At 34.2% G+C, this 13,598-nt stretch overlaps 1 protein-coding gene across 1 annotated transcript in view; it reads right to left on the bottom strand.

The window, feature by feature from the left end:
• Positions 1–1,394: 1,394 nt before the first annotated feature.
• The window catches only part of LOC149565463 (Transducin/WD40 repeat-like superfamily protein), a 204,729-nt gene continuing 192,525 nt past the window's right edge, over positions 1,395–13,598 (bottom strand). The window contains exon 8 of the mRNA XM_089818994.1: positions 1,395–2,150. Within this exon, the coding sequence (XP_089675120.1) occupies positions 1,764–2,150 (387 nt within the window). The 3' untranslated portion in view covers positions 1,395–1,763. The remainder of the gene's footprint in view (positions 2,151–13,598) is intronic.

Below are 13,598 nucleotides of genomic sequence, written 5' to 3'. Positions count from 1 at the left end.
ATAATCAGACCTGGAAGACTTCACTGGAGTTGACATTTTTGTGAATGATTACAAGGAAACCTTGCAAATAAATATCTTGCAAAACCATTGTGATTTATTTCTAATAAGTAAAATCATGTTTAAATTCGTGCAGATTCATCCTTAACAAACACACAAAAAGAAACACATCTTGAATGAATGAAATCCTAAAGCAACACACAAAATTGCAAGAAAATGCAACCAAAACACGAACACACTTGTCAACTTGAAAATAACGCTCAAAACACCAAAACACAAATTTTGAAATGCCTCCACGTGCAGAAACCTGAATGGAAACACATTAAAAACGAACTACAAAAGAATGAAATTGAGGGTCAATCATATCATTTTTAGAAGAGTTTGAGTTCAAACATAAACCAAATTCTTCAGGTGTAAAGGTGTTTCCATGAAAGTAGGGTTTCAAAGTTAAGGACAACACCATGCGCCATTTATCTGAACCAAATTACTATCTTTCTAGTCAAGCTTCATAACAAGAGAATGTCTTATTTTTACAAGTCAAAAGTTAAGGACAACATAGGCTGACACCATACACTGTTTATTTGATGAAGATTAAAATCAACCAATTTACTATCTTTCTAGTCAAGATTCAAAAGAGGGGAAGAAATATGAAGATAGTTTAAGGTCATAATCCATTGGTCCCTTAGACTAATCCATCTTGTGGACATCATTAAAACATTCATTCAGTTATACAAGCCAATAGACTTGTAGTCCTAGAGCCATCATATTTATGAATCAAAGTAAAATAGGAAAGAGGGATTGCACTAGATATATAACTCTTCGTACAAAATATGGACTCACTCTGTCATACCAAACCCAGACTATCGACAAATTATCAACATATCTTTCTATTTCAGTTGCTGAGTGCAAATTGTTAACAGCATAATCATTATATTGTACCAATGGAGGATTCGTAACCATGATAGAACAAAGTGTGATACAGTTTGAATACAAAGTCACCAAGTTTTGATTTAAATACATTTTCCCATAAATAATTGATATTTCTAAGTCATTAAGCATTGATTGATTAATTGAAAGCTTCATTATGGTGGTTTTTTATATATGATGCTTCAGATAAGCTCAATAGAGTTCTCAATGGAGTGCCTTTACTGTTATTTCTATTGTACTTGTGCAACGAGTAAAAAACATTGATTAGATGGAACGATTGGGCTATTAAAAGCTTCAGAACTTCCCCTTAACAGAATATGACTTCCCCTTAAGACTGTCTTAAGCACAATCCACATGTTCAAATCTCCGCATTTATATTTTATCGAACATAAAAATGTCAAACGTAATTTGTACATAAACATAGCATATTGTAAACACAAATACTAAAAACTAAAAAGCCAAGAATAGTATACATGAATCAAGTTGTCTTTAATATGAATAATCAACTTCAAAAAACATAAATGAAGCTATACTTCTGGAAATTCAGTATGATTAACAAGCAGAAAACAAACAACCAATAAAATACAGATAGCTTTCACAAAGGCCTTTCTTTGAGTAGACTTAAAGGGTATTACATTTGTATACTCCAAAGTCTTTCAGTGCAGCAAATCCAGCTCAACATACACCTAGAACTGTTGGAATCTCTACATGTCAGTCTCCAGAAAATACAACTTTATATACTCTAAACATTTCATCAATAATGTTGATGCGTATCATGCTTCATTCTTTTTTATGCTTAATGAATTGAAGGAAATGCTTATATGGCTATAAGTTTCTCATCAATAAGGTCGATGTCTATTGTTCTTTGAGTTTCTTGTTGCTTTCATGATGAGTCCAGGGGATATCCAGGCTTTATTCTTTGCAGACATAACATCCTCTGACCAGCAACACAGACGACCATCCTCTCCTCCTGTCCAGACAATATGTTGATTATGAACGGGATCAGCTCCCACATTAAATTGTGACCAAACAGATCTCACAACACCTATATGACCACCATCAAGAACTGCATTAACTGAACCGATTACACCAGAGGTTGGTTGGCATTGGCCACTTCTTGTGTTGTAGCTGACTGGAAAATAACCTAGTGAACCATCATTTGTGCCTCCCATAAGCCAAAGGTTATCTTGGGATAGAGAATAATGGCAATCAACAAAATAATCTACCTGCAAGAATTAGTAGATAACAACCCAAATGTTTAGTAAGAATAATAGTAAACAAAAGCTCCTCAGACCCACGAAATGCCAAATATTAGTTGAAGAAGATATTTATTAAAAACATGAACTATATACTGTGGTAAATTGCATTAATTTCAAGTACTTTACTACATTAATGCTTCCCGATGATATAAAGCCTCAGGACATTCCAACCTGGTCATTCTACAAATGATTTCATTAGATGAAAGTGAATGTCTTACATCTCATATGCTTGCAACCCACAAAAAGTCATACTTCCTAGACATATGTGAAGTAAGCTTTGGTAGGAACTGCAACATAGAAACAACTGACACACTAATATAGGAGGCATAATCTGCATATGGGTGATGATGGGACATGTTTTCAGTTTTTCTCTGAGATTCTGAGACAGGGGATTGGAAGATGCAAGAATGGGTATGGGGGATGGAAAAAGTTTCCTGGATTTTGGAAATGGCAGTGGAAAAATGACGGTGTGACTAAAGGGAACGAGGGGTTTGATGATAAAATAATATTAAAACTTAAAATAAAATAAAAAATTAAAACCAGCTATAAGTAAGTGAAAAGAAGAGATCCAAGAGTAAATTTTCTATAGTTTTAGTGTTCCTATCTGCTGGAGTTGGTGGAAATAAGCAGCAGCATCAATTATGGCCCGCCACTAATGATTGTGCCTTCAAAGAAGGCCAATGCAAATTATGTCAAACTGTTAAACCTTATTGTTGATAGGATGTTAATGTATAGCATATGACCAATTATGTTTAAATATGTAAAAATATCAAGGTTGCATGGGGAAAGGGGTACTTGGGTACTTTGGATATAGGAACGGGTATGAGTACAACTATTTTTCAAAATAAGGGATGGGGCTACTTGGGTAAATCAAAATATAATTTAGTATTTTATGAAAATATGAGTCTTGACAATGAGTTTTCAAAACAAAAACAGGGATAAAGTTTACACATGAAATGGATTGATTTCAATTTCAGATTTGCAATATGTTTGTAACTTAGCTACTGGATTTGTGCCCAGGAGGCTGGATTCAAATTCGGATCCTATCCGGATCTAGATTCAGGCAGGATTGTAATGTCCCCACTAGCGAGGACAATAATACCTGCAAAACCAATATTAGAATTTATACAATGATAAAATATATTTCACTATTCTACCCTCTATCCTGAAAAGGGACTCTCTTGATCCTATACCATTGACCATTAAGTCATGTGTGTTATCCAATTCGAATTACATCTTTACATATACATATGTATATGTATAAATTATCCACAAGTATGATTCATTAATATAAATGAATTTATAAACATAATTAAACATATATAATCCATTGGCATACCTTTCTTACCTTCATTTTTGCTTGGTCCATGTGGCTCTATCATTAGTCGGCCCTTGAATGAATTAGTCCTTCTAGATTATCTCAACTCTATATTTTCTTTCTATAATTCTTCATTTTCTAATTATAGAGAAAGGATAAAATATACTTTTTCTTTCTTCTTTTCCAAGAGTCACAACGTTTCATAATACAAATCCTTTGAAAAGTCACAACTCTTTATGGTTATAATCCTTTCGAAAAGTCACAACACTTCATAGTTAAAATCCTTTAGAAATGTCCCAATACTTTATAATTATAACATTTTTTGAAGAGTCACAACTATTCATGATTATAACCCTTTTGACAGTTCACATCTTTTCAATATCATAGATACCTTTTTAGAAAGTTACTTATTTTCTTCACATTACTTTCCTCTTCCATTTTTCTTTTTTGAACTCCTATCTTCTACTCTTCTTTTTTCCTCCTGTCTAAAATAAACTCTCCTCTCTTTTATATTTTAATTTTAAAGAGTCATATCTATTTGTTAAATATCTCTTGACTTTTCATTAGATTTAGTTAGTTTAAATGATTCTATGTTATATTATTTATTTACTTACTTATTTGTGTTTCTTATTATTTATTATTAAATTCTATTTAGAAAGTTAACATACTTTCTACAATATTTTCTCTTGTATTTAATTTTGTTTCTTTATTTATTCATTTTAATTTTATTTTTTTTAATTATTAAAATATTATACTAAATATTATTTCATTGATAATATAGATTAGAGAATGATTATTTCCTATTTTTATATTTTATTATTAGTTTCAATGTCTTTATTATCATTATTTATTTAATAACATTGTATTATCTAATTATTATTAAAATTCTATCTTAAAATGGGGATATGACAAGGATCCTTGTTTTGGATTGTGGATCTCTCTTGATCCACAGATCGAGAATCTAGATGAACACATGGTGCAAAACAAGGATCTTGCACGAATTTGTAATGAATCCCCAAGGACCCACAGGCCAAACATGGAATAAAAATATATCCTATGCATATATATTTTTATATAGAATGCATTGTTAGGAATATAGCTTCATTCGGATTGAAGCATTTATTGTTACTATGAATTTAATATTGATATATATATATATATAATGTATTATGCATAAGCTAAATCAACAATATCATTAGTCTAAGTCATGATTGGTTTATGACTTGATTTGTTTCTTGCCGTCAGTTATGAAATGGTATGAAAGGGAGTCACGGCCATGAAGGGCTATGACTCCCGTCACAACTCTTTATGATTGTGACCCCCATTCCTTATATTTATTGTCATCAATGGTAGTGTAATGTAATCAATCAAAGTGACAATTACATTATACATCAAGTGTCGAATAGTAATAGGTTCAAATCAATATATCAATAATCAATGAGTAGTAATAAGTTTGAATACATTATCAATAATCTGCATACATCAAACGATCACTTTGGAAGTCTACTCCTATCATATATATATTAAGACTGCAGTATAAACTGGAAGTAAACTTCAGATATACATTGAAATAAAGGACTGCGCTTTTCTCTATCATCGATCTATATTCCTTTAACATACACATATGTTGGTGTAAATAAGTATTTACTATTTACACTTACTTAAGTTTACTTAGGTTAATGCATATTTTATTATTTATTTATTAGTCACCTAAGAGTATGCGCACTCTTGTGAGTTGTCATGTTGACAACACAAGAGTTACCACTCTAATTATGCACATGGTGTCTATGACATAGGAGTAAGCACTTTATTTGAGCACATGGTGTCTACGACATCTCCACAAGTGGGACACCTCATAATGCTTATCCTCTCATTGATGCATGTACATTCATGCACAATGGAGGACGTGTGCTTAGTTGTCATGCTTATCTCCTAGTACATTCTAGAACCATTCTAGATGCATCTTAGAGGCCTTTATATATAGGCTCTCCTAATGTGTACGTACATGCTATATAATTGAGATAATATATTCTCATATTGATCATACTCTCTTGGTACTATTGTGCTTGTGCTTGAGTTCCTTGATCTTGGGTGAATTTTGCTCTAAAGAAAATTCTTACATGGTATCAGAGCTCGAGGAGATTCTCTTCACATAGTCGTTCAAGATCAATCTTGCTTCACCTCTTAGAGGACACCTTCGATCCAAAAATCTAGAGAATTTGCAGAAATTGGGAGCGTTTAGAGCCAAAGTGGACTCGCCATTGCATCTGAAACGTTGATTCGGTGAATTGACTATAAATTCGCCTATATTGGGCCATAGTCAAAATTGAGGCAACATTTTTTTGCAAACTGGCAACCTAAAGGCCTGATTTGCAAAATTGGTATGATCATTTTAGATCTGTACATTTAATTTTCAGATCTACATTTTTTTTCATCTGCATCTCTACAATTTTTTCGGATCTACATTATTTTTCGAGAAATTTTTGGCCATTAGGCCAGTAGGAGAGATTTTTGCAGGTGAAAATTGAAGGTCGCTGGTGCAAATCAAATATTTGCATCACATTTAGAAAGTCAAAAAAACCCCAAATTAGATTTTGTTTCATCCAAATTGGACCTCTGAGGCAAAATCTAGAGCCATTTTATTTTTGGAGGTGCGACGGTAGCAATTTAGGAAAAATAACAACAGAGGTGATTTTCAAACAGCGATATCTCCCTCATACGGACTCGTTTTTTCAAGCAATTTTTTTTTGTTTTAGGGTAGAATTTCGTGATCTACACATTGGTGCAGGTGATTTGAGATCTTTGTTCCTAAATTTTTCTACAACTCGCAAATCCTGATTTTTTCCATTTCAAATGCTTTGTACGAGCTCATCTAGACTCCAAATCAAGTTCCATTTTTTTTTAAAAGCAAATAATGTTTTGTCTACTTTCTAGATCTGCAATCGAATTATAGGTTCTATGGACAAAAATAGTGCTTTTAGAATTAGGCCCTAAATTGGCTATTGTAATCGCACTAAGTATAAAGTGCCTGAATCATACATTAGGAGGGGTTTATTGATCCTTTTTGCATTTGGGGGGGTGCATACATTTATTGATCTCATGGAGTCTTGTCACATATGTTAGTCTGGTATAAAACAGAAGTTGACACCAAGGAACTATCAAAAATGGAGTGCCTCAATCATTGCTCATCTAAGAGAACATAAGGAAGTGTTTCCTTCTTTATACTCGAAGATACCGCCTTCATTCGACTATCTTCATCTTTTTCTTCACTTTATGTATAGCAATATGAGTAAGTAATCTTTTGCTCCTCTTAGACTGACAAGTTTTCCTCATGATGTTTAGATGGCTCTTTGGGAAGCATATGGAGATCCACGAGTTCCTCCATTTCCTGAGGACATTCTATCTCCAGTCACTCCTATTATGATACCTCCAACTCTAGTTGAGATCCCACCTCCTGATGCTCTTGTTGATTCTACTGATCTAGTTCTAGCCATAGATGCTTTTGATTTAGTGTAGTAGGAAACATTATGTCTTCCTACTTCAGCTTCATGGGACAACTTCCTTCCAGATATTGCAAGTCTGTTCGTGGAGTCTCATATTGAAGATGTGGGAGACATCATTAATGATATTCGTCTTCTCTTTGTTAAGGTGAATACCTCATCTATTGCCATAGTGATAGGTCCAGCATAGTGGGGTACACTTTGCCTTCCAGTTCTAGAATCTGCAGATGACTTCTTGACAGACATTGCAGGTTTTTTTGTGGAGTCCCACATAGCAGATTTGGGAAACATTCTTAATTATCTACATCTTCTCTTTGATGATGCAGGATCTTCTTCAGTTGTCACGAGGGCTCATTCTGACCCTCCTGTCCATTCTCTACATGATAGATCCTCATAGGTTGACGTGATTGTGGATACTTATGAACAACAGTTGCAGAGGGTCTCTTTATTAGTTGAGGAGATAGTTCTTTGAAACATGTTCTACATACATCCCTACTAGATCTGCACTTCTTCTCAACAGTATTAGAAGGAGCGACCATCAGTATCGACACAGGGACAATTGAGCAGGTTTCAGAGACACCTTTCATCATCGAGATTCTTTCTACACACAAGGGAAGCATCTCACCTATACCTCTGCCATTGTTTCTTCCAAAGGGGAGGAATATTATTTAGCAGTCATGGATCAACTTCTACATTAGAGCAGCTATCACTAATTGACACTCTACATTTAAGGGGGGAAACTACCTTGTCTTCTTCTTCTTCTCTTTTATGGGGGGGAGGGACTTTTTTCTCTTATGGGGTTTTGTCCTTCTCATACTTCACTATTGTATATACTTGATGTATGTCGTAATGGGGGGGTCTTGATTACTCCATCCATCCATACATCTTTTCATCTCTCTTTTTGGGGGAGGGTTTTTCCTATGAGGTTTTCCCTCTTTCTCCGCTTTATGAGAGATTGCATTTCATTATGTACATAGGTACCTAACATGGCCTAGTAGCCAGGACCCATTATGCATTTTATCCTAGATTTTGTGAGCTTAAGTGCATTCTCCCAAGTTTCACTTAAGGGGGGGTGTTGGTGTAAATAAGTATTTACTATTTACACTTACTTAAGTTTACTTAGGTTAATGCATATTTTATTATTTATTTATTAGTCACCTAGGAGTATGCGCACTCTTGTGAGTTGTCATGTTGATAACACAAGAGTTACCACTCTAATTATGCACATGGTGTCTACAACATAGGAGTAAGCACTTTATTTGAGCACATGGTCTTTACAACATCTCCACACATGGGGCACCTCATCATGCTTATCCTCTCATTAATGCACGTACATTCATGCACAATGGAGGATGTGTGCTTAGTTGTCATGTTTATCTCCTAGTTCTTTCTAGAACCATTCTAGATGCATCTTAGAGGACTTTATATATAGGCTCTCCTAGTGTGTATGTACATGTTATATGCTTGAGATAATATATTCTCATATTGATCATACTCTCTTGGTCTACTGTTGTGCTTGTGCTTGAGTTCCTTGATCTTGGTGAATTTTGCTCTAAGGAAAATTCTTACAATATATATCTATATTTATAAATTATGTGTGTCTGTAATCACGAATCCTAATGGGAAAAATAAAAAATCACGAATCCATGAATCCAATTCACGTGCCTAAATCGGATTCATATCCTGAATCGGTAACTAAGATTTGTAGTAATGATATATGTTAAAGTGTTTAGATGCATAATAGAGAAGGAAAACTTTTAACAGGAACAAGAAGATCATAAATCACATAACAATGACATATTGCAAATGATAAACTTCTAACTCGAATAGTGATAAAGTTTACTGTTAATCAGTATTGTATCAAAGTTTCAAACTGATTAAACATTGAATTAAGTATGATAAAGAGAAAGATGATAGGCAAACAGAAAACTGAAACAAAAATAAAAAATCTTAATAAAGGTCCTTAGCTATGATGCTCTCCATTGAGTACCTTGTATCTGGTACTTTGTTATGTCTACCAATACCCACTACACATCCCAAGGGTATGATACGAGTACCCACGCAACATAGGAAAATACGTAAAGAAATCATAGCGTAGATCACATTACAAGTAAAAACATTCAAGTAATACCTAAGTTTTTCCACAAGCATCGTCAATATTGCCTTTGTAATCTGACACACTCATATTTTTAACCAACTATTTTGCAAAATTGTGAAACTTTTGAAATTGAGCACGATAACCATGTAAAGGATCTTAGAGCTAAGAGGGCGTAATCACTTTTGAGACCGATTTTGGTAGATGATATACAAGTTTTCCATTAGTATTAATTTGATTTTCGCCCTCTTTGAAATGACTAGGATACCAATAATGTTGGACAGGGAGTACATGCACAAGAATGATCAAGTTCATGAAAAAAGGAGCATATTCTTCAATTTAAAATTTTGAGCAGAACGTATCTCAAAGAAAATACTAGTAGCTTGGTCTTACATCCAACAAGTTCAATGAAAGATCATATGCAATATTCTTCCTCTAGGTTTTTTCGATTTCATTCAGAATTCTTGTAACAACCACTTTTTCATGGTCTTAATCAACAACTAACATATCACAAAAATACAGTTATTACTTCATTTTCATAAGAAGACAGTTATGTCAGTCATGTTCATATGAATGAAATTTACGGTTAAAATCAGTTAACAAAATTTCATAATTAAGAATTAAAAATACCATCAATGAATTTACTATGGAAATTAAAATCTACATACCATGGAATTCGAGATCGAAATCAATCTAGAGATGCTTCTGCAAGCACCTAGGTTAGTCCACAAATACCACTATAACATTATCAAATGACGACTACCATCCAATACCACTATATCAAAATCAAATGACGATTACCATTATATCAATTAGGGCATCACATACCACTGTATCAATTAGGGCATCGATTACCACTGGATCATTTAGGGCATCAAATACCACTGTATCACTTAGGGCTTCAGATACCACTGTATCATTTAGGGCATTAATTACTATTGGATCATTTAAGGCATCAGATACCACTATATCATTTAGGGCTTCAAATACCACTGTATCATTCCTTCCAATTTGCTAAACTGTGGCATTAACATAAGATTAGAAGATATACTCATAATCATTATTCTTATATATGAAAAACTAAAATAACAATCTTATATAGATATTCCATATTCAGTTAGAAGATCAACCAATCTAACTGGTTGCCAATTATATTGACGATAAGAATTGCTTTCATTTTAAGAAATAACTGTAATGATGATACAACTCAATTAATCTTACCTCCTACTTGAATATACATCATAAAAGTAAAATTAACTATTTCCAACAAACGTTTGAATGCATAGCTTATCTTTGTCTGTTGCACGTCCGACAACTTATGGAGAGGTGAAACATTGTCAGGGTCTTAGCCACCCAACCTCGGACCATAACTTATCCTAGCACAATCTCTAATGAGAAAGACCCTCCCTACCTAGAATAGACATGGAACATCTTCTCATCCACTGAGCATCCTGGTATCTAATCACACCACTTGACTTGACAGCAGGAGAATACAAAAAACATGATCATGCATGAGCTACTAAATGATATTAATCCAGATTTAATGTATCATATCTGACTTTTATTTCTATGTCATTGCAGACTCCATCTCACTTCATCTTTTCCATGGCTATATAGTCGATGAATCCTAGGTGCTCGGATCTCAGAGCAATATACTTTGTCTGTTGATTTTCAACTAATTTATGAATAATATATATATTCTAGCTTATCACAATCTGTGATTTGAAAAAGATTTTCTTAAAGATTGCAAAATTTATTATTTAATTCTAATCTCCATTGGCAAATGATTTATGGATTCATATTATGTTTTCTTGGCTTTTACTTGCCATGACAAAGCAAAATTTAAAAGAGGATCAAATCTATAATATCAAACAAGATATCATCATGATAAACATTATTGCTTACTACTATGAAATTCGATGTTATTGCACCTTTGTTTAAGAAAATCAAATTGGAAATATTGGTTTTGGGTGTTACACATAACCTAGACAATTTGGAGATGATGTCTTGTTGAACACTCAGCTAGTTGCCACACCTTTTATTGCAAAAATATTTAACACAGCTCCAACATAAGAGTACTCACGATTTCTGACAGAATATTGAAAAATGTAAGCATGAGCAAGGTAGTCGGGTGTTGGAAATATAAGAATGTCTTCCAGGCGTAACCATAGTGTATAAATACATCTTCAATCCTTAGCATAGAAAAGATCACATATGGCAGACTGCATTAAGAACAACATTGATATGAAAGGTAAAGGATTTCGAGTGAAATTGTAAAAAATTTGATTGCTTAAGTAGAGTATCTCTTATGGATCGAAGCCGGAATGAACAAGGAAAAAGTGATAATAATATATGGGAATCGAGTAAAACAGTTGCAATTGTCATGAAAGATACTCAACAAACTTGGGAAATATTTGATTACATAACCTGAGACTTCTATGGAAAGAAAGGAAGTAGGAACCCAACTAGCCGTTGTAATTCAGCCTCCCACATACGTTCTTCAAGCGCTAATATCCAATGTATAAATGCATCACGTTTTCTGCAATCAAGACTGTAAAATAAAAACTTGGAATGCTATGGCTGTAGTGATTCTCCAAATGGTTTTCTTGCAGGTTTTTTGACTTATGAAGGAAAGTCAAAATAAAAGGGAGAGAGTCGGAATTAAGAGGAAGGAAGTCAAGTGCATGAAAAGAGATACCCCCGTCTCTCACTCACGATTTCTTATTAAAGAACAATGTGATTCTTGGGCTACTGAAACATAAAGAATTATCTTGGCAGTTATATCTAGTAGGATTGACTAGTTGCCAATTATATTGACTCTCTCGCGGGGTGATCTTGTATTCCCCGACCCCTTTTTTGTGAATTGTATTCTAAGTGTATTTTTTAATAGAACAGGACTATTCATCAAAAAATTAAATGCCAAATGTTTAATTGGTTTCAAACAAGGAAAAGAATAAAAAGATGGAAAAAGAGTTGGAAGGTTATAATTTGAAAATTATTATGATTTATATTTATATACACACATGTAAATATATTGGTGAGGTGGCATCATTTTATTATAAGAAAATAATAAGATGGTGTCACTTCATTTTTATATCTAGGTGTACGTATATAGATATGTATTACAATAATATGGTGAAAGATCATTTAAAATCTTTGGAGGTACGCATTATATTTTAAATTAATTTATTTTATGTTTTAAATTGTTTATTTAATAACTCATGTAGTTCCATCGATTGTATCTTGATGTTCAAGTCGCTAAGTCCTCAACCCATTTGCCCAGCGATGGTGACGCTCCTATGCCTAATTCTTTTCTGACAATGCTTCCACCCCTTCGACGTGCTTTCTACAAAGAAATTCTCCATAGTTAAATCATATTATTATAACAAGTTATAAATAATCATAACAGCTAACCGCCTTTTCAATTTCATGAATTCGTGATAAATAATCAACTAGCATGTTATCTTCACATAAAATTATAACGACTAACCATCTTACCATTTTGCACGATTATAACAAATTTAACTGTCAACTGACTTCATGTGAACCTCAACGGCTATATTTTAAATTAGGTCAAACATTGGGATGTAACAATTCTATTGGGGTCAAGCAGGGCTGCCCACTTTCTTCCATGTTTGGTATATACATTGATGGGCTTGAGACTTATCAGAGGAGGTTCTTGCATCCTAAGGACGGCTGTTATCCTCATCAAGTCTTGATCTCCATCATTTTCTTTGTTGACGATGTGGTGCTCTTGTCCTCCTCCCTTGATGGGTTACAACGTCTTTTGGATGGCTTGGCCTCCTTTGATTCTTGGTAGCTAGTGGTTAACTTGGGTAAGACCCGGGTTATGGTTTTCAATTGCTTAAAAACCTCACATCTCCACTTCTTTTTTAGAGGGACCGAGATCAAGCTGAATTCCTGCTATGCTGATTTGGGCATCAAGTTTTTTGGGACATGTTTCAACTTGAGACCGGCCATGACGCCACATGTCAGGAAGGGGTTGGGTTTACTTTCTTTACTTGAGAGACAATACTTCAGACACCATTTCTAGGATACCACATCTAAGATGTCTATCTTAGACTCCTTGGTTAGGCCTATTGTCCTTTATAGCTCGACTGTTTGAGGGCCCTCCTTGTTGGCCACTAACTGGGCTTCAGTAGAGAGGGTTCAGAATCTTCATCTTCGGTGCTTCATTTGCTGTCAGTCAACTGCTCCTACCAATACTATCTTGGCCGAGTTTGGTGTGTATCCCTTCAGACTTTGCATGATCTTTGATTTGGTGAAGTTACTTCATAGACTCATGAGCTTTGCAGATTCTGTGATTGCAGATATCGTTATTCTTACTTGGCTTATTGATCCTTAGCTTTGATCATTGCCTCGGATCCTACTGGTCATGCTCGGTGCTGGTATGCTAAAGCTTCTAGTCTCCTTAGCTCTGTGGGTATCGATATTGACCACCTTCCTCCCCTTCAGAATTCCTTAGACGCTCTAGCTCATCT

Source organism: Cupressus sempervirens, chromosome 3, assembly GCF_028749045.1.
Source record: "Cupressus sempervirens isolate cs-2001-9-10 chromosome 3, ASM2874904v1, whole genome shotgun sequence".
NCBI classification, from domain to species: Eukaryota; Viridiplantae; Streptophyta; class Pinopsida; order Cupressales; family Cupressaceae; genus Cupressus; species Cupressus sempervirens.
Note: the sequence above shows the minus strand (reverse complement) of the source record. Positions and strands in the feature narration are given on the sequence as shown.